The 21396-nt window shown below is 45.7% G+C and overlaps 1 protein-coding gene across 7 annotated transcripts in view; it reads right to left on the reverse strand.

The window, feature by feature from the left end:
- Positions 1-21396, reverse strand: part of DENND4A (DENN domain containing 4A) — a 208592-nt gene that overhangs the window by 94335 nt on the left and 92861 nt on the right. For all 7 annotated transcript variants that reach the window (XM_069766368.1, XM_069766373.1, XM_069766372.1 and 4 more), the window contains exons 2-4: positions 5115-5447; positions 2289-2538; positions 1053-1122 (exon numbers count right to left, since the gene is read on the reverse strand). In XM_069766368.1, coding sequence (XP_069622469.1) covers positions 1053-1122; positions 2289-2538; positions 5115-5425 — 631 coding nt within the window. In that variant the 5' untranslated portion in view covers positions 5426-5447. The remainder of the gene's footprint in view (positions 1-1052; positions 1123-2288; positions 2539-5114; positions 5448-21396) is intronic.

Below are 21396 nucleotides of genomic sequence, written 5' to 3' on the forward strand. Positions count from 1 at the left end.
ATTTACAGTAACGAGAGGGAATTATCTCAGGATAGTAAGACGTCTCCGAGTAATTGGTGCATGCAGCGTCCAACATTCATTTATGATTGTCAGCAGCCAAATATGCTGTTGGCAAAGGGACAAAACCAAGATGAGGGGGTTCATGTTGAGAAAGTTATGAAATCACAGATCTGAATTTTAACCTGATCATTCCCAGACAGCTGGATTGTACTGCACTTTTTCGCCCCATATAGTCGTACCACACAGTAAGAACAATACTGCTGACAGCCTGTGGCACTTAGGGCAGACACTTGGGTGTTGTGTGCAGCAATCCATGATCATCCCGCAGAAGACACTATGGAACAGAGCTTCAGGGATAGAAGATCTGTCACTGGAGACCATCCTGACACTTCTGGACATCACATTTTTTGGCGCAGAATACTTACAGATTTAGCACACGCCACATAAATGTTCACACTGATAAATGATCAATCACACCGATCTCACGCTACTTCCATAGCTTGGCCACAGCAGTAGGTGGGCGTTCATTTGGGGCATGTTAATATAGGCGAGTGGTGAGAAAGAACAATGACTACACCTAAAGGGTTGTGCCAAACTCACCATTTCCCCTACATCATCTTGTTGAATGCAATACAATACTCTGTCTATGCAGCGATACATCCTGATAAAGCTACCCCATTAAATTGCAAAGCGTGAACTATAAAAACGCAGACTGCGTGGCTTTAGCCAAAAATGTGTGTCGGCAGCTTTTTTTTTGGCCTAGATTTTGCGTGTAGGGAAATGTAAAGCATTTATTTCACGGCTTCCTAATGCCCTGCTGACTGCACATTCATATACAGGGGTGTCGGCACAAAGAACAAATGTGTACCGGGCCGTATCTGTTTTTATAACAGGTCCCTATAATGGAGAGATGCCTGGGCATCCAGACTGTGGCCCTATATCAGCTGCGTACACCTCGCCGCACTGTATTATAGTATTTAAGACGCGCAGTGCTCCTTTAATTCACAGTGACAACAGTTCTAGGAGCAGTCTACAGCCGGACGGTTACTTACCAGCTTTATAAGACACGGCGTTGGCTTTCACAACTGACTTTTTGTAACAGAGGTACACGGCTGATCCCCACTGCAAGGGAGAAGGAGACACTGAATCATCTTATATAGAAACACTCAGAAATACGTGAGGCTCGGCCATTATTATACAGATCCAATCTACCGTATGAAAATGTCCTCTATAGCATAGAAATGGAATCGCTGCAGGCATGTCGTTGTTATCCACTTTATATATGCCAGCAATTACTGGGGAAAACTGGAGATAAACACATCAATACACTGCAGTGGCTGACAGCAGGGAACAGTAGCATAACATGCCAGCTAATGGACTGTATTAGAACATGGACGCCAGTTAGCAGCGCTCTATCTAATGCTCAGCCCGCTCATTTGCTCTTTAGGGTGTATGGCGTTCATGGGTGGGTAACGCCCCTGCTTGGGACCCCCTCAATCAGGTCCTTATACCCTGTTGGGGCAGGGCTTGTGTAATGCAACAACCCCTTTATGTGGTGGAAACACTGTGGATTTTATATCTGGAATTGTAAGTCAAAAATATTTTCTGTAAAATATCGCTGTGGAAATTGACTATTTGCTGCTCATTTTCACCCAGCATTTCATGCTTTCCAATTAAAGGTAATCTGTCAACAGATTTTTGTTATGTAACCTGAGAGCAGCATGAGGTAGGGGCTGAGACCCTGATTCCAGCAATATGTCACTTATGGGACTGGCAATTGTAGTGTCAATACAATTTGTGTTTTATCAGCAGGAAATTGTCACTAGAGGACTAGCTGTTTCCTGCCATGTACTCTTTCTACTCTGTATAACCATGCATCAACCACTGATTGAAAGCTTCCTGCCTATGCACAGTGTGAATAAAAAGCTGCCAATCAGTAATGTGGGTGAGGTTATACAGAGCTCAGCAGTCAGAGAACTGGTAGATCAGCAGCAGATAAACTGATTTAGCAGAACTGCCGCAAGCGGCCCAGTAAGTGATAAATCACTGGAATCAGGGTCTCTGCCCCTACATCATGCTGCTCTCCGATTACATAACAAAAACCTGTCCACATGTTTTCATGTGATTGGGTAAAATTTGCAGCAACTCTATATGTCTATAAAAATATGTCAACGTGCCTTAATCGATTACATAGAACAAAAAAAAAATAAAAAACCCTTGAAAGAAAGTGTAAGCAGGGCCTAAGATTGGTAAAAGTGAGGGGCCCAGCACGAACCGCTCCTTCTTACCATGCTGCTATTAAGGTTCTTCTCCACCTTACAGAAGGTGTGTGGCGGAGTTTCGCCTTTGCTGGGGATGATTATACAAATGTCCGTGACGGCCAGGGTGTTCTGGGTCATGTTTTCGGAGGCTCTTCGATAGGTGATGTAAGCTTTCTGCGAGGACGTACTGCTGCTGATATTGGCAGGACGGCCGTGCGCTGTGGTCTGGATGATGTGACAGCCCGGCTTCAGCCTCTCTTTCCACTCATACAAAACCCTGAAAAAGAAAGCGCAGGTTTACTGCGGACGGACGGAAGGAGCTGCCGACTCCCGGGAGAAGGAATCTGACCAAAATGGCAATTTATGCAGAGCGGGAATCTTCACATAGCTGGCATCAAGCCTTCAGTACTGCTGGCAGACATCACTTCCACACGGTTACCCAGATGGCACCGTCTCCCTCAGGTGGCATGAGGCATCTCTTTTCCATGCCACTTTTTTGCTATTGTGTGTAATGAGTTCTATAATATCTTACCAGGCATTAGATTACCTACACCGATCGGACAGATAAGACGTTTATGGCAGCAGTGACACCTCATGAGCATTTTCTTTGTATGGATTTTAAATGGGGAAAGTGGTGGTAATTCAAACTTCTATTTTTTTTTTTTTTCCCTTTTTGCTGTATTTTTAAGTCCCCCTGGGGGACTTGAGCCTGCCATCGTGTGATCGCTGATACTGTATACTGCAGTGTCACAATGTTGCCATCTCCTATGATCGCCAGGTACAGGCTGGTTGTCACTGAAGCGCAAATTAGATGAAAGAGGAAGACCAGCGCTGTCATTTTAAATAGTGTGCTCGAAGACGGGGCTCAGGGTCCAGACTAATCGAAGTAGAACCCCGAGCACCACAAAAAAGACCAAGGTACGGCAGGTCTTACTGCAGGGTAACACCGGCCACATTCCCTGGTTCCCGGCTCTTGCTGCACAGACGTCCTTGACAGAGACCGTTCTTGGTCAAAACGTTGGACCAGATCCGTCTTGCCGGATCAAAATAAATAACACTGCAGCAAGACCTACAGTCCCATTTTCTTTTTTTGTGATGCTGAGGTTTCTACTTCGTTTCATTGAAGCACAGTCATGACAGGCCTGTGGGTCTTCTGCAGACCCAGACTATCATGGCAACCCATCTGCAACACAAGACCGGTCGAATGGTGATCCTGGATGGAAAGAAGACACTTAGAACGGTGCGCCCCCTGGGCTACGCACTGTGAATGACGGCGGCGGGCAGAGCCCGGCTCCACTAGAGGCAGATGATGGCTGAGTAACACCGTCATCATCTGCTTGCGATCAAGCTGGCTCAGTATCTGAGCCTACTTCAAGGAAGGGGATCTGACATGACGGAAATGAACATCTTATGTTGGGAAAGGGTTAAAGTTGCCATTGCATGAGTCAATATATAGTATCAGAACATGACATGGTGTATGTTGACTCTTCTGGCGTACGCCTACGCAGCAGGTTATGCCACAACCATCATCTGTCAATATAAAGTGGGGGATGTGCCAATTGTACGTGTCTGACGGTGATGAACACGGTGCATTGGAGCCCCTATACCAAACATTACAGTCAGAAGAACCGCTCCGTTTCTGCCAACTATTAACACCACGGCACCGCAGTTTATTGTACCGCGGACCATGGCAAGTAGGGAGGCCTTCAGCCAAAGGCTTCAGGAATGCTGCTGACAGCCATGCTGGAGGCCATCTAAATGTCAACTTCATGCTTGACAACGACATACAATGGGTTAAACAGGTACGATCATAGCTAATGGGCGCACTCAATACAAAGTTTTGTAGAAAAAAAAGTTACATTTCGCTCTACTTGTTTTTTTGCAGCTCTGATGTTACAATTCTAGCATTGTTTTCCCAGTCTTTCTTTCACCTTAAAGGGGATGTCCGCACAGAATGACTGTTCAAACCAAGCACAGGCGCTAAGTGCAGCATGGCGCGGCCAGACGTTTAACTACATCTTCCCACCTGCTTGTTTGCCTCAATCTCTGCCCTTGTCTCGCTCTAGAAAGCCAGAGCGGTCAATGAAATAAGGCAGGAGGATGGAGATAGAGGGACAACAAGCAGGTGGGAAGGTGTATACAAATGATCGGCCGCACCTTAAGCATCGAGCGGTGGGACTCAGTTTGAACAGTCATTCTGAGCTGACAAAGTCCCTTTAAAAGGGTCTTCTCATCTACAAAATCCTATACAAATATGTAGTGGGTGCAATAATAATATTAGCAAATACCTCCAATAAGAAATGTAGTATAGTTCTTCTGATTCACTATGTCGTTTTCCCCTTGTGCAGGGCATTGCAGCAGCTTAGGTATCCATGGTTACAACAGCTAATATAGTGACAGCTGCTGGTGGTGATAACCATAGAAACCTAAGCTACTGCAATGCCCTGCTGCACATGGGGAAAGCAACATAGTGAATCAGAAGAACTATACTACATTTTTATTTGGAGGCATTTGCTAATATTATTACACCTACTACATATTGGGATAGGATACTGTTATTGTGTGTTATGAACACATAAATAAAAGAAATATGAAAAAAAATGTAAAAAAGACTGCAGCAGGAGACGTAACACAGATAAAGCGCTCCACCGCACAGATCACAGAGGTTTTTCTCTCCTCTGGCTCTGATATTGGTCGGGTTATAGTATTCATACATCGTAAAACAGAGGATTACCCCCAATACTTTATGAAAAGCCGGAGAAATAATCAATGTTCCCAGATAATACACACTGCGGATCCATTGTAAGCAGAGAGGCTGCCCACCACAGTCACTGTTCAGAGGGACAGACTCACCCCAGATCTGTAAGAGGCGGCTTGTCCCTTCCTCTCCTATAACACAGATATATCTGGGGTCCGCGGATGCTCCCATTGTTGAGGTCAGCCAACAGGCCCGTCGGCGTAGTGTCCATACATACATATCCCTGGGGCACCTCTTCCCCAAGGGATTTAATAATCACGGTAATATCGGTGATGGGTTCCTTTGGTTTCGCTATCTTATGGCAGGCATCATTAAAGTGGATTTCCTCCTCGAGCGGTTTTGACGAGTCCGTTAATCCTGCAACAACAAAGTAGTCGGCGACACGGGGTCCTTTATCTTCCATCATCTTCCGTGTTGGGATGAGAAAGCTGAAAACACAGGAGACAAGAGGAAAGGTTAGGACTCTGGTTATTAACAAGAACGTTCACGAGTATAGAGAAAATAATAATGTTAGCACTCTGCTAAATTATATGGCTATCCCCATCAGAGGACACGATCAATTCTGAACTTCTGTTATTCGAGAACAACGCGTTTTGGGCAGCTCAGTAAGGGGACAGGTCCGCTCTGTCAGGCTCCATGATAGAGGACGCCATGTTCCATCCAAGACTAGACCATATACTAATGAATAGTATAGGCGGACATTGTGCACTTGTCATAGGTAGACCACTGGAAGAAAAGGCGGTTTCAATTGTGCCAGACCTTTCATACACAATGGCCTTGCTTCATTCACCCCCACAAGTTCTACCAGGCTAATATGTCCAGGAACTGTCTCGATACTCCTGCTCTGTAACCTGCTACTAATTATTTTGGAGTAGGCGTTTCCTCTTGAGCATTCGGTCAGCACTATAGGTGCTGAAACTTCCTTCTCACTTCCCAGCATGCATAGCGTCTGGCATTGGCCAATGTCTTGATTGCCCTGAACATCTGCCTCTATGTTATGCCTGTATGCAGTGTGACAGACAGGGGATCCGAGAAAAATGTCCTGAAACGCGTCTCAGCATCTATAGAGATTACACAACAGGAGGTAGAAAGAAAATTCAACAGAAGGGAGACACCTAGTGGTCAGAGACATAGAGGGAATCATGGTAGGACAACAGGTTGTTAAAGGGGGTGTCGGGACTTAAACTACAAGTCTTGTGAATCCTCACATCGCACGCACTGCACGCTGTTAGGATTCTCCGATGGCAGGAGGTCATGTGACTGCAGCCAACCACAATCCGACTAGACGTGTCTGCCCTCACATCTAGTTGGCATGTGTCTGCAAGTGTTTAAATCGCATGCACCAGAAAATCCTCACAGCATAGTGTGCGCAACATAAGGATTCCCAAGTCTGCAGTCGCACATCCCTGTAAATAAGGCGATGTGCAGACTTATCACAATATTTTTTCTTCAGAAATAAGTGATGAAAACACATATGGTAGAATCTGCTCCAAGCTGGACGCTGTCAACTCAAAAAATCCTCTTCAGCAAAAAGAAAAAAAAACACAACTCTCAAAACTGTATAAGGAAAAAATTTCCCTAAAAAAGGAGCATTTTTTTTTTTTTTTAAGTACTGTAGTTTCCACTTACGGTAACTTTTTTTTTTTTTTTAAACCTCTCAAAAATGTGTGTGTGCACATAGGCTTCAGTGACTAACTGCCCGAATAACACAGGGAGCGAGGATCCCAGAACATGAACAAAAAGTCTCTTGCTCATCATGAAAAAAAAAACTGTGCCAGAAGTTCAGACGTGTCAGCACACAGCAGAAACCAACTTCTGTTTTTCCCCTTCGCAAGAAAATCTTAATCACGTTTCTCAATAATAGAAACTCAAAATCTATTTTATTTCCTGTCCAGTTTGTCAAACGCGGCGCACACAAATCTTCTGGAGGGGGCTTTCCTGCATTACTATGCTGGGCTGCATGCAGATATTGGGGTCAGGCCACACAGGTCAAATGTGCAGTCTCAGCCACACAAGTGGGGAACACAATGCAAAGGCTACATTTTAGGCCGGGGTCACACTGGCGTATTGCATCGGATGCGATATGCTAATGACACTCGGCTCCTGCTCGCAGCAGAGCAGGAGCCGAGTGTCATGCGTCTGTGCTCCGATTCTCTCGCACAGGGAGGAGGCGGAGAAATGAATTTCTCCATCTCCTCCATTGCTGGGGTCCGCTTATAGCGCACATCACTCGGATGTTATCCGAGTGGTGTGCGCTGTCTCACTCGCACCCATAGGCTTATATGGGTGCGAGTGAGCCGAGACTTTTCCTCGGTCCGAGACAATCGCAGCATGCACAAAAAGTCGGCTGGTGGGAGCTGTCCCATAGCTTAACATTGGTCCGAGTGCAATGCGATTTTTTTTATCACATTGCACTCGGCCGTATTACGGTCTAGTGTGACCACGGCCTTAGTGACATCTTCAACAAAATCTGCAGCACATCAAACCCACATAACATTGTAAAAGAGAAAGACAAACTTTGTCAAACTAAACTCTACATGGAAATTTTAGAAGGGATTTTGCGCAAAATATAAAATGTTGCCATATAGTAACGAAACCGTACTTAGAGCCCAAAGTTTCGCAATTAGGATTCCTTCAGTTCCAGAGATCTCATCATTTTCCTATTTAGTTGCTGCAGCCACACTGGTCTTCACTTTCTGATTTTCAATGTAATTAGAGGGGTATTCCCATCTCCCAGATCCTATCCCAATATGTAGTAGGTGTAATAATAATAGTATATTGTGAACAATGATGCTTTAACCCTTTCTGATTTTGGACTCCCCTTGTTTGGTGCGGGCTCCGGCGCCGAGCCAGCACCTTTCCGGGCACATGACAGATCTATACAGCTGACTTACCAGCAATGCCGCAGGTGGAATCACGACCATGGCTGTTAACTAGTTAAATGCCGCTATCAATCTCTGACAGCGGCATTCAACTCACGCTTACCGTAAGTGCGTCACTAAGCCCACCCATTGTGACCCTGTCACATTATCTGATCATCGCCTGTGTGCAGCAGAAGCCATCAAAATACTGTAGCTTCTAGTCTCCCATGGAGACTATTCAAGTATGCAAAAAGTAAAAACAAAAAAAAAATTGTTATAAAAATATTAAAAAATATATAAAAAGTTCAAAAATTAAAATATACACATATTTCGTATCGCCGCATTCAGAATCGCGCGATCTATATAAAACAAAAATTAATCTGATCGCTGAAAGCTGTGTCAAGAAAAAAAAACTTAAAATGCCAGAATTATGTTTTTTGGTCGCCGCTACATTGCAATAAAATGCAATAACAGGCGATCAAAAAAATCATATCAACATCAAAATGGTATCAATAAAAACGTCAGCTCGGCATGCAAAAAATAAGCCCTCACCGAACCCAAAATCACAAAAAATGGAGACGCTACAGGTATCGGAAAATGGCTCCATTATTTTTTTTTTTTTTTAAAACAAATTTTGGAATTTTTTTTTTCACCACTTAGATAAAAAAAAAACCTAGACATGTTTGGTGTCTATGAACTCGTAACAAACTGAAGAATTATTATGGCAGGTCGGTTTAAGCATTTAGTGAACATGGTGGAAAAAAAAAATTGTGGAATTGCACTTTTTTACAATTTCACCGCACTTGGAATTTTTTCCCCCATTTTCCAGTACACGATATCTGAAGACCAGTGATGTTCAAAAGTAAAACTTGTCCTGCAAAAAACAAGACCTCACACGGCCATATTGACATTGAAAAATCAAAAAGTTATGGCTCTGGGAAGAAAGGGAGTGAAAAACAAATACATAAACTGAAATTCCCCTGGTCGTTAACAGTCTCAACAAGGCAAGACCTAAATATAAAACGCAATTTTTATTTCACCATTTCTAAAAACAAAAACGGGAACAAATGTATGCAAAAAATACAAAAAATGAGCACAAACAAAACATAACATTAGAACCCTTTTTGTGTACGCTAGATAGCCCTGATACTGCTCTTGTACTGCGCAGTTGCGGTGGGCAATATTTTCAAATGGATTTTTTTTTTTTTTTTTGGGGGGGGGGGGGGGGTATAGTAGGAAAACCTTAACCATAATAATTACATGCACATTACACATGTGATTATGCTGCAGTGCTGGTGCCATGGTCGGAGCTCGCCTGCAGAAGGGTTTTTTTTCTCCAATATGTATATATAATATTCATTATGTAAACTAGGGGGCAGGTAAGTGAGGGAGCAGAGACCTGTCATAAGCCATACAGATGAATAGTTAAAGGGAACCTGTCACCCCGTTTTTTGAGATTGAGATATAAATACTGTTAAATAGGGCCTGTGCTGTGCGTTACTATGGTGTATGTAGTGTACCCTGATTCCCCATGTATGCCGAGAAATACATTACCAAAGTCGCCGTTTTCGCCTGTCAATCAGGCTGGTCTGGTCAGGTGGGCGTGTTCACAGCGTTCTTTTCTTCCCCAGGTTTCCGTTGGTGGCGTAGTGGTGTGCGCATGTCCAAGGTCCGGATTCCCTGTGCCCACGTGAAGACACAGCGCGCGATCTGCGCTGTCATTCCTTTCATCGGTGCGGGCGGCCATCTTCCTGGGGCCGCGCGTGCGCAGATGTAGTGCTCTGCTGCACGGGGCTTCAGGAAAATGGCCGCGGGATGCCGCGCGTGCGCAGAAGAGATCGCGGCGGCCATTTTCCCAAAGCCGAGATGCAAACTCGGCTTTGGGAAAATGGCCACCGCGATCTCTTCTGCGCACGCGCGGCATCCCGCGGCCATTTTCCTGAAGCCCCGTGCAGCAGAGCACTACATCTGCGCACGCGCGGCCCCAGGAAGATGGCCGCCCGCACCGATGAAAGGAATGACAGCGCAGATCGCGCGCTGTGTCTTCACGTGGGCACAGGGAATCCGGACCTTGGACATGCGCACACCACTACGCCACCAACGGAAACCTGGGGAAGAAAAGAACGCTGTGAACACGCCCACCTGACCAGACCAGCCTGATTGACAGGCGAAAACGCCGACTTTGGTAATGTATTTCTCGGCATACATGGGGAATCAGGGTACACTACATACACTATAGTAACGCACAGCGCAGGCCCTATTTAACAGTATTTATATCTCAATCTCAAAAAACGGGGTGACAGGTTCCCTTTAAACAGAGCACCACATGAAGACCCCCACAGGCGCCCCGAAGCACGGGCACATCATTAACTCTAAATTTACTATATAATTGTCTAAAAATCACTTCCGTCTTTCTGTCTGTCTGTCACAGAAATCCTGCGTCGCTGATTGGTCGTGGCCAGCTGGCCGCGACCAATCAGTGACGGCACAGTCCTACCGCAAAATGGCCCCTCCCTCCTCCCCCCCAGTCAACGCCTACATAAAGTTAAAAGGACTACCTTATACCACGGCATAACCCGGTGTAAGGCAGTCCGTTAACACTGCCATTAACCCTCTGTGTGACCAACTTTTTAATATTGATGCTGCCTATGCAGCATCAGTAGTAAAAACATATAATGTTAAAAATAATTTTAAAAAATCATTATATACTCACCCTCCGACGGTCCCCGGATCCAGCCCAGGCCTTTCCCGCTCCGGTCGCAATAATGCATTGCGACAATGACCAGAGACGGCATAGCGGTCTCGCGAGACCGCTATATCATCACGTGTTATTGCCGCTTGGGACCGGAGCGGCGCGCGAGGAGCGGGAAAGTCCTGGGATGGATCCGGGGGCCGGAGGGTGAGTATATAACAATTTTTTATTTTAATTCTTTTTTTTTTTTTTTTTTTTTTTTAACAGGGACATGGTGCCCACATGGATATATACTACGTGGGCTGTGTTATATACTACGTGTGCAGTGTTATATACTGCGTGGGCAATGTTATATAGTACGTCGGCTGTGCAATATAATACGTGGCTGTGCCATATACTACGTGGGCTGTAATACTACATGGCCTGTGTAATATACTACGTGGGCTGTGGTATATAGTACGTCGGCTGTGCAATATACTACGTGGCTGTGCAATATACTACGTGGACTGTTATACACTACGTGAGCTGTGTTATATACTGTGTGGGCTGTGCTATATACTGCGTGGGCTGTGTTATATACTGCGTGGGCTGTGTTATATACTACTTGAGCGGTGTTATATGCTATGTTACATAGTTATTAAGGTTGAAGGAAGACTATAAGTCCATCTAGTTCAACCCATAGCCTAACCTAACATGCCCTAACATGTTGATCCAGAGGAAGGCAAAAAAAAAAACATGTGGCAAAGAGTAAGCTCCACATTGGGGAAAAAAATTCCTTCCAGACTCCACATACGGCAATCAGACTAGTTCCCTGGATCAACGCCCTATCAAGGAATCTAGTGTATATACCCTGTAACATTATACTTTTCCAGAAAGGTATCCAGTCCCCTCTTAAATTTAAGTAACGAATCACTCATTACAACATCATACGGCAGAGAGTTCCATAGTCTCACTGCTCTTACAGTAAAGAATCCGCGTCTGTTATTATGCTTAAACGTTTTTTCCTCCAAACGCAGAGGATGCCCCCTTGTCCCTGTTTCAAGTCTATGATTAAAAAGATCATCAGAAAGGTCTTTGTACTGTCCCCTCATATATTTATACATTAAAATAAGATCACCCCTTAGTCTTCGTTTTTCCAAACTAAATAGCCCCAAGTGTAATAACCCATCTTGGTATTGCAGACCCCCCAGTCCTCTAATAACCTTGGTCGCTCTTCTCTGCACCCGCTCTAGTTCAGCTATGTCTTTCTTATACACCGGAGACCAGAATTGTACACAGTATTCTAAGTGTGGTCGAACTAGTGACTTGTATAGAGGTAAAATTATGTTCTCCTCATGAGCATCTATGCCTCTTTTAATGCATCCCATTATTTTATTTGCCTTTGTAGCAGCTGCCTGACACTGGCCACTGAATATGAGTTTGTCATCCACCCATACACCCAGTTCTTTTTCATTGACGGTTTTGCCCAGAGTTTTAGAATTAGGCACATAATTATACATCTTATTACTTTTACCCAAGTGCATGACCTTACGTTTATCCCCATTAAAGCTCATTTGCCATTTATCAGCCCAAGCTTCTAGTTTACATAAATCATCCTGTAATATAAAATTGTCCTCCTCTGTATTGATTACCCTGCAGAGTTTAGTGTCATCTGCAAATATTGAAATTCTACTCTGAATGCCCCCTACAAGGTCATTAATAAATATGTTAAAAAGAAGAGGGCCCAATACTGACCCCTGTGGAACCCCACTGCTAAACGCTACCCAGTACGAGTGTGCTCCATTAATAACCACCCTTTGTTTCCTATCCCTGAGCCAGCTCTCAACCCACTTGCACATATTTTCCCCTATCCCCATTATTCTCATTTTATGTATCAACCTTTTGTGTGGCACCGTATCAAAAGCTTTTGAAAAGTCCATATACACTACATCCACTGGGTTCCCTTGGTCCAATCCGGAACTTACCTCTTCATAGAAACTGATCAAATTAGTCTGACATGAACGGTCCCTAGTAAACCCGTGCTGATACTGGGTCATGAGGTTATTCCTCTTCAGATACTCCAGTATAGCATCCCTTAGAATTCCCTCCAGGATTTTACCCACAGTAGAGGTTAAGCTTACTGGCCTATAAATTCCGAGTTCAGTTTTTGTCCCCTTTTTGAATATTGGCACCACATTTGCTATACGCCAGTCCTGTGGTACAGACCCTGTTATTATGGAGTCTTTAAAGATTAAAAATAATGGTCTATCAATGACTGTACTTAATTCCTGCAGTACTCGGGGGTGTATCCCATCCGGGCCCAGAGATTTGTCAATTTTAGTGATTTTTAGACGCCGCCGCACTTCCTGCTGGGTTAAGCAGATGACATTTAATTGGGAATTTTTATCACTAGTCATTTTGTCTGCCATGGGATTTTCTTGTGTAAATACTGATGAAAAAAAGTCATTTCGCATATTGGCTTTTTCCTCATCCTCATCCACCATTTCACCCAGACTATTTTTAAGGGGGCCAACACTATCATTTTTTAGTTTCTTACTATTTATGTAGTTAAAGAATATTTTGGGATTATTTTTACTCTCTCTGGCAAGGAGTCTCTCTGTCTCAATCTTTGCTGCCTTGATTTGCTTTTTACAGAATTTATTTAATTGTTTGTATTTATTTAATGCCTCCTCACTGCCTACTTCCTTTAATTCTCTAAATGCTTTCTTTTTGTCACTAATTGCGCCCCTTACAGCTCTATTTAGCCATATTGGTTTCCTCCTATTTCTAGTATGTTTATTCCCATACGGTATATACTGTGCACAGGTCCTATCCAGGATGCGAATAAATGTCTCCCATTTTCTTTGTGTATTTTTGTGTCTCAGGATATCGTCCCATTTACCGTATATACTCGAGTATAAGCCGACCCGAGTATAAGCCGACCCCCCTAATTTTGCCACAAAAAACTGGGAAAACTTATTGACTCGAGTATAAGCCTAGGGTAGAAATGCAGCATTTACCGGTGAATTTCAAAAATAAAAATAGATCATTATTTCCCCATAGCTGTGCCATATAGTGCTCTGCACCGTTCATATTTCCCCATAGGTGTGAACCATATAGTGCTCTGCACCGTTCATTGTGCCCCCTAGCTGTGCCATATACGGTGCTCTGCACCGTTCACTGTGCCCCATAGCTGTGCCATATACGGTGCTCTGCACCGTTCACTGTGCCCCATACATAGCTGTGCTGTGCCATATACGGTGCTCTGCACCGTTCACTGTGCCCCATAGCTGTGCTGTGCCATATACGGTGCTCTGCACCGTTCACTGTGCCCCATAGCTGTGCTGTGTCATATACGGTGATCTGCACCGTTCACTGTGCCCCATAGCTGTGCTGTGCCATATACGGTGCTCTGCACCGTTCACTGTGCCCCATAGCTGTGCTGTGCCATATACGGTGCTCTGCACCGTTCACTGTGCCCCATAGCTGTGCTGTGCCATATACGGTGCTCTGCACCGTTCACTGTGCCCCATAGCTGTGCTGTGCCATATACGGTGCTCTGCACCGTTCACTGTGCCCCATAGCTGTGCTGTGCCATATACGGTGCTCTGCACCGTTCACTGTGCCCCATACATAGCTGTGCTGTGCCATATACGGTGCTCTGCACCGTTCACTGTGCCCCATAGCTGTGCTGTGCCATATACGGTGCTCTGCACCGTTCACTGTGCCCCATACATAGCTGTGCTGTGCCATATACGGTGCTCTGCACCGTTCACTGTGCCCCATAGCTGTGCTGTGCCATATACGGTGCTCTGCACCGTTCACTGTGCCCCATACATAGCTGTGCTGTGCCATATACGGTGCTCTGCACCGTTCACTGTGCCCCATAGCTGTGCTGTGCCATATACGGTGCTCTGCACCGTTCACTGTGCCCCATAGATGTTCCACATAAATTTGTGCCGCCGCTGCCGCAATAAAGAAAAAAAAACACATACTCACCTCCCTTGATTGCAGCTCCCGGCGTCTCGTTCCGGCGCCTCCATCTTCCCGGCGTCTCTGCTCTGACTGATCAGGCAGAGGGCGCCGCGCACACTATATGCGTCATCGCGCCCTCTGCCTGAACAGTCAGAGAGCAGAGACGCCGGGAAGATGGAGGCGCCGGCCGGGAAGATGGATCGGCGCCCGGCGGCTGGAACGAGGACAGGTGAATATGCTATACTCACCTAGTCCCAGCGATCCTCGCGCTGTCCCCTCCTGTCTTCGGTGCCGCAGCTTCTTTCTCTATCAGCGGTCACCGGCACCGCTGATTAGAGAAATGAATAAGCGGCTCCGCCCCTATGGGAGGTGGAGCCGCTTATTCATTTCTGTAATGAGCGGTCCCACGTGACCGCTGAAGAGAGGAAGAAACTGCAGCGCCGAAGACCGTGGGACGGCAGGGACAGCGCGAGGATCGCTGGGACTAGGTAAGTATACCTCAGCGCCCTCACCCCCTCACCCGCCGACCCCACCACTACCGTGACTCGAGTATAAGCCGAGGGGGGCACTTTCAGCCCAAAAATTTGGGCTGAAAATCTCGGCTTATACTCGAGTATATACGGTAATTGCACCAAGATTCTCTCTCATCCGTTGGAAATTTGCCCTCCTGAAGTTTAGTGTCCTTGTAACCCCTCTATTACACATCTTTTTAAAGGATACATGAAAACGTATTATTTTGTGATCGCTATTTCCCAAGTGACCCCCAACCCTTACATTTGCTATGCGGTCTAGCCTGTTGGTTAATATTAGGTCTAGCAGTGCCCCCCTTCTTGTTGGGTCCTGAACCAGTTGTGAAAGGTAATTGTCTCTCATAGTTGTCAAAAACCGATTACCCTTGCTGGAACTGCAGGTTTCTGTTCCCCAATCTATTTCAGGGTAGTTGAAGTCCCCCGTAATAATGACTTCTCCTTGCGTCGCAGCTTCATCTATTTGCTTTACGAGGATATTCTCCATTGCTTCCATTATTTTTGGAGATTTATAACAAACCCCTATCAGTAATTTATTATTTTTTCCCCCTCCCCTTATCTCCACCCATAGGGATTCTACATTTTCATTAAATTCACCTATATTATCACGCAGGATGGGTTTTAAGGACGATTTTACATATAGACACACCCCACCCCCTCGCTTATCTGTACGGTCATTTCTGAACAGACTATAGCCCTGCAAGTTAACAGCCCAGTCATGGCTCTCATCCAGCCACGTTTCAGATATCCCCACCATGTCATAATTATGCTCCAACAACATTAGTTCCAATTCATCCATTTTGTTGGCAAGGCTTCTGGCATTAGTATACATGCACTTGATGTTCCTCTTTGCACCTCTATTCTTTCTTAAATTAACTGTTCTAACCCCACCCCCCATGCCACCGCCACCCCCAACTTCCTTATTTGTGCCCAGGTCTCTATCTGCACTATCTTCCCCTCCTATAAAATGAATACCCTCCCCCCCAATTCCTAGTTTAAACACTCCTCCAACCTTCCAGCCATTTTCTCCCCCAGCACAGCTGCACCTTCCCCATTGAGGTGCAGCCCGTCCCTAGCGTAGAGCCTGTAGCCAACTGAGAAGTCGGCCCAGTTCTGCAGGAACCCAAACCCCTCCTTCCTACACCAATTCTTGAGCCACTTATTAACCTCCCTAATCTCCCATTGCCTATCTGGTGTGGCACGTGGTACAGGCAGTATTTCGGAAAATACCACGTTGGAGGTCCTTGCTTTCAGCTTGCGGCCTAATTCCCTGAAATCATCTTTAAGGACCTTCCACCTACCTCTAACTTTGTCATTTGTGCCAATGTGCACCATAACCGCTGGGTCCTCACCAGCCCCTCCCAGTAATCAGTAATCTGTCAACCCGATCAGCGATGTGTCGGACTCGAGCGCCAGGTAGGCAGCACATGTGGGCTGCTATATACTACGTGGCCGGCCGCGAACAATCAGCGACAGGCGCACTCCGGCTGCGAATTGGCGCAGGATTTGAACCACGCTTCGCTAATTAGTCGCGCACGGCCAGCCAAATTCTGTGTATTCATTGTATTATTCTAAAATCTTCATAAATAAACTACATGCATATTCTAGAACAGGGGTCCCCAACTCCAGTCCTCAAGGCCCACCAACAGGTCATGTTTTCATGATTTCCTTTGCATTGCACAGGTGATGAAATTATTACCTGGGCAAGACTAAGGAAATCCTGAAAACATGAATGTTGGTAGGCCTTGAGGACTGGAGTTGGGGACCCCTGTTCTAGAATACCCGATGCGTTAGAATCGGGCCACCATCTAGCTGAAAATAAAGATTAAACAACAACCACAAGACGGATTTCATCACCAGGCATCATTTTAATCAGTATAACGGCGCAAGCCTGACACTGTGTGCAGGTTACTGTGCATAATCCTGCTGACAGGTTCCTTTTAATTCAGATTTGTCACTGCGATTAACCCATACTGGTCATAAATCGGGTAAATCGTCCTGATCTGTTTGTGAATCTAACCTTGGGGTATTGGGTTGCCTTAGTGCAGCAGGTGTGTAGATTGTCTAGTAGTAGTGGTTCTCTTACTGCACATGGGGACACTATCAGTTATCGGGGATTTTTAGGTGGTAACTTTCCCCCCTAGGCAGGGTAAAGCACAGGACCGCAGCATCAGGGCTACCTAGCATACACAAAAAGGTTTTTATGTAATGTTTTATTTGTGCTTTTTTTATATACATATTTGTACCCCTTTTGGGGGTTTTAGAAATGGTGAAATAAAAATTGAATTTTATTATATGATTTCTTACTAATAGTACCAAAAAGATTCAGTTAGAAATACAGTATAGTTCTTCTGATTTACTATAGCACCTACCCCATGAGTACATGACGGAAGAATGGTGTACACTCAGTTAAAATATTGAGGTGTAGGTGGAATGGGGTATGTGACCCCACGACCAAGGCTAGAGATTCACCGCACGCTATGTATTTGGTAACACAATGTTCTTTATTTCGTGAAGACAACCAATATAAAAGGCAGCTGTGATATATGCAACAAAGTAAGAATGTTTCGACCCCACCGGGGTGTTCATCACAATGTCGTTTGGTAGTTGGAATAGAAGGGGTATATTAGAAGATGAAGTGTTGCGGTTAGTGCTGTCATGATGCCACGTGGCGCTCCCGTACCCATGTTTGCCTGCTGGGTTGTTAGTGGATGTTGTAATTTTAGCACAGCCACACATGTACATATTCTCCACCAAACAACTATTTCTCAAGCACTATTATACATTTGTCATTTATCATGTATATGAAAGGGGAAAATAAAGTGTAGGGTCTGTATCTGAGGAATGAGGCATCAGATCTTAGAAGGCGCCTTCATTAAAACCGCCTCAAAGTGCTGTCAAACAAGGTGCTGACAAACAGAAGAAGCAGGTGACAGCGCTTTCATGTGCTCTGCCAGCACCTGGGCGTATAATGAGCACAGACCATTGCCGCGTGCTGTGTGATGTGTGAGACGGTTCCAGGATTTAGAGCCTAGAAAGGAAAAATGTTGAGTTTTACAGATGAGCCCAGGGTGATAAAGTGAACGTTAGGAACTTGCAGCTGACCACACGCTGGTCTAGAGGAGGACTATCACTTACACAGCTATGGCATCATTACTGCTGCCACATGTCAGGCAGCTGGAGAGGACCGAACATCAAAGAGAACCGCACGTGTGCTTCCAGCACAGTCCAATCGATCCTTCTGTACACATAGGGCCCGATTCATCAAGGGGTTTGACAGTTTTATGGCAAAAAAAAAAACACCTTGAAATGTCACAAAATATTTTAGAAACGCTAAGTTTTGCAAAAAATTTAATGACTTCTGTGTTTTTAAGCCGCCCCAACCAGCTCCGCCAAAGGCAAAAGTATAGCTTGGAGATGCCAGTCGAAAAAAGGTATTGCCATTCAGTGGGGTTAATTAACATTTCTGGCAGAGGCAATCGCAGGGCTGCGGAGTCGGGAGTCCATTTTGGTGGAGTCAGAATAAAATGGTCCGACTCCAACAGGATGTGCTGTAAATGTTTTCATGAAAATTTGGGAAAGTTATGAAATGTCCTATAAATGTCTGTTCTGTTCCTGATCTAAGAATCTCGGCTGTAAGTGGAGATGAATCTGTGTGGCACTTTATGTACGTGCTCAGTAGTGACCAGTGCTGTGGGGTCATAGATGAGATGAATCTGTGCTGCACTTTATGTACATGCTCAGTAGTGACCAGTGCTGTGGGGTCGTAGATGAGATGAATCTGTGCTGCACTTTATGTACATGCTCAGTAGTGACCAGTGCTGTGGGGTCGTAGGTGAGATGAATCTGTGCTGCACTTTATGTACATTCTCAGTAGTGACCAGTGCTGTGGGGTCGTAGAGGAGATGAATCTGTGCTGCACTTTATGTACATTCTCAGTAGTGACCAGGGCTGGGGAGTCGGGGGTCAGGGAGATTGAGGAGTCTGAGGTTTGGTTTACCGATTCCACAGCCCTGGGCGCTCGGCATTTGTAAGAGTACCTGTCACCCCGTTTTTTCAGTACGAGATAAGAATACTGTTAAATAGGGCCTGAGCTGTGCGTTACTATAGTGTATTTTGTGTACCCTGATTCCCCACCTATGCTGCCGAAATAACTTACCAAAGTCACCGTTTTCGCCTGTCAATCAGGCTGGTCAGGTCAGATGGGCGTGGTGACATCGCTGTTTCTTCCCCCAGATCTTGCATATCTTTCCGTTGGTGGCGTAGTGGTTTGCACATGCCCATCTTCTAAATCCACTGGGCAGGAGAAGAAAAAACGCGCGATCTGCGCTATTTCCCTGGTGATCTGTGGGGGCGGCCATCTTCCTGAGGCCGCGCGTGCGCATATGGAGTCCTCTGCTGCCCGGGGCTTCAGGAAAATGGCCGCGGGATGCCGCACGTGTGCAGATGGAGATCGCGGCGGCCATTTTCCTGAAGCAGAGTTCGCATCTCGGCTTCAGGAAAATGGCCGCCGTGATCTCCATCTGCGCACGCGCGGCATCCCACGGCCATTTGCCTGAAGCCCTGGGCAGCAGAGGACTCCATATGCGCACGCGCGGCCTCAGGAAGATGGCCGCCCCCACAGATCACCAGGGAAATAGTGCAGATCGCGCGTTTTTTCTTCTCCTGCCCAGTGGATTCAGAAGATGGGCATGTGCAAACCACTACGCCACCAACGGAAAGATATGCAAGATCTGGGGGAAGAAACAGCGATGTCACCACGCCCATCTGACCTGACCAGCCTGATTGACAGGCGAAAACGGCGACTTTGGTAAGTTATTTCGGCAGCATAGTTGGGGAATCAGGGTACACAAAATACACTATAGTAACGCACAGCTCAGGCCCTATTTAACAGTATTCTTATCTCGTACTGAAAAAACGGGGTGACAGGTTCCCTTTAAGGCACCCTGTGGACCCAGCGCAGGCCGCTCTGGAGGTCTCAGCCAGCCCCGTAAGTGAGGCTCCCTCCATTCAGAAATCCGAACAACATCTGATGACCTGCTCTCTAGTCAACTGCCAGCTGCAGACAATCACTGCTGTAATGATCCTGTGACCTCCCAAAGCTGGCGTGGTTTTTCTAGAGGGACCTGTGCTGGAAGCACGTGGGTACCAGAAAATAAGTATGCCAAAGATTTCTATTTTAAGCGCCCTCATTTTTTTTTTCCGCCTGTAATTGGAAGATCCCTTTAAATCTACCCAAGTCTTTGTATTGATGGAGAAAAGGGTGAAAGGGTAAGGGATATATTAAGTTATTTCACTAAAAAGTATTGCAAAATTTTAAGTGGATTCTCATCTGTTCACATTCAGTCAGATACTAATGTCAGCATTGCCCTTCATATACCACTGAGGCAGTGAGGAGGATCATATGCGAGGGTCGATACGTGTCTCCCAGGATGGGAAAGGAGTCTTATAAAACCAGCTGGAGTGCCTTGGGTTCACAGCAGGATGCCTGTGAATCACAAGGCAAAATAAAAGAAAGAGTGGACTGGGTACAAGTAGTGACCCAGTCACATTCTTAGGAAAATCCGTTAAGGGCTTTTATTTTTAGAGGGATTTGCAGGTTTGGTAGTGGGGCGAATGCCTCTCTCCACTCCAGGTTTTGGAAGTGGCTCTATGGCCACGGTTCTATTTAAAATTGGTCAGTTTTTGCCTGGGGGTGTCAGTTTGGAGTTTGCAAGTTGCAGAGCAGGAGGCTCTGTGCAACCCAGGACTGTGTGAAGCTAACACAGAGCCAGGGACTTCAAGGGGGCTGACGCACCAAAAAGACACGGCGGTGCCATCGTCCACAGCAACCGGGTTTTGAGTTCTGGACTGTACATATGGACAACCTGGTTGCGATCTGGACGATATCACTCTTGCATGTGAGTCTGCAAATAAAGACATTGTTTATGTTGGACATTTCTGTGGTCGCTCCCTATCTGTGGCATTGCACCAAACCCGATGCACTACACCACTGTGTGAGATTTTTCCCTTAGTGCTACTTTTTATGATCTTTACAAGGGGGAGAAGCAAAAGGATTCCCTGGGGGGGTGGGAGTGTCTGTAGGCTGCTCTTATTACTCTGTGAGCCACACTCCCTAGTAAAGACCATAAAAATACTGGAACCGTATGGCAGATTTTAGAAAAAAGTACTATTCAGAGCAGTGGGAATAAAATAAGAGCAAAACCGGCCCAGTTCTGGTTTTCTTTAAAAAAAATAGCACCGTGTGATACACTTTTTGCAGGAAGCCTTTGCAAAAAAAGTGACTATATCAGCCCAGCGGTGACCAGGACACTTCGTTTCCCATCTCTGGCGGGTGAGTGGA

This window comes from Ranitomeya imitator, chromosome 4 (assembly GCF_032444005.1).
Source record: "Ranitomeya imitator isolate aRanImi1 chromosome 4, aRanImi1.pri, whole genome shotgun sequence".
NCBI classification, from domain to species: domain Eukaryota; kingdom Metazoa; phylum Chordata; class Amphibia; order Anura; family Dendrobatidae; genus Ranitomeya; species Ranitomeya imitator.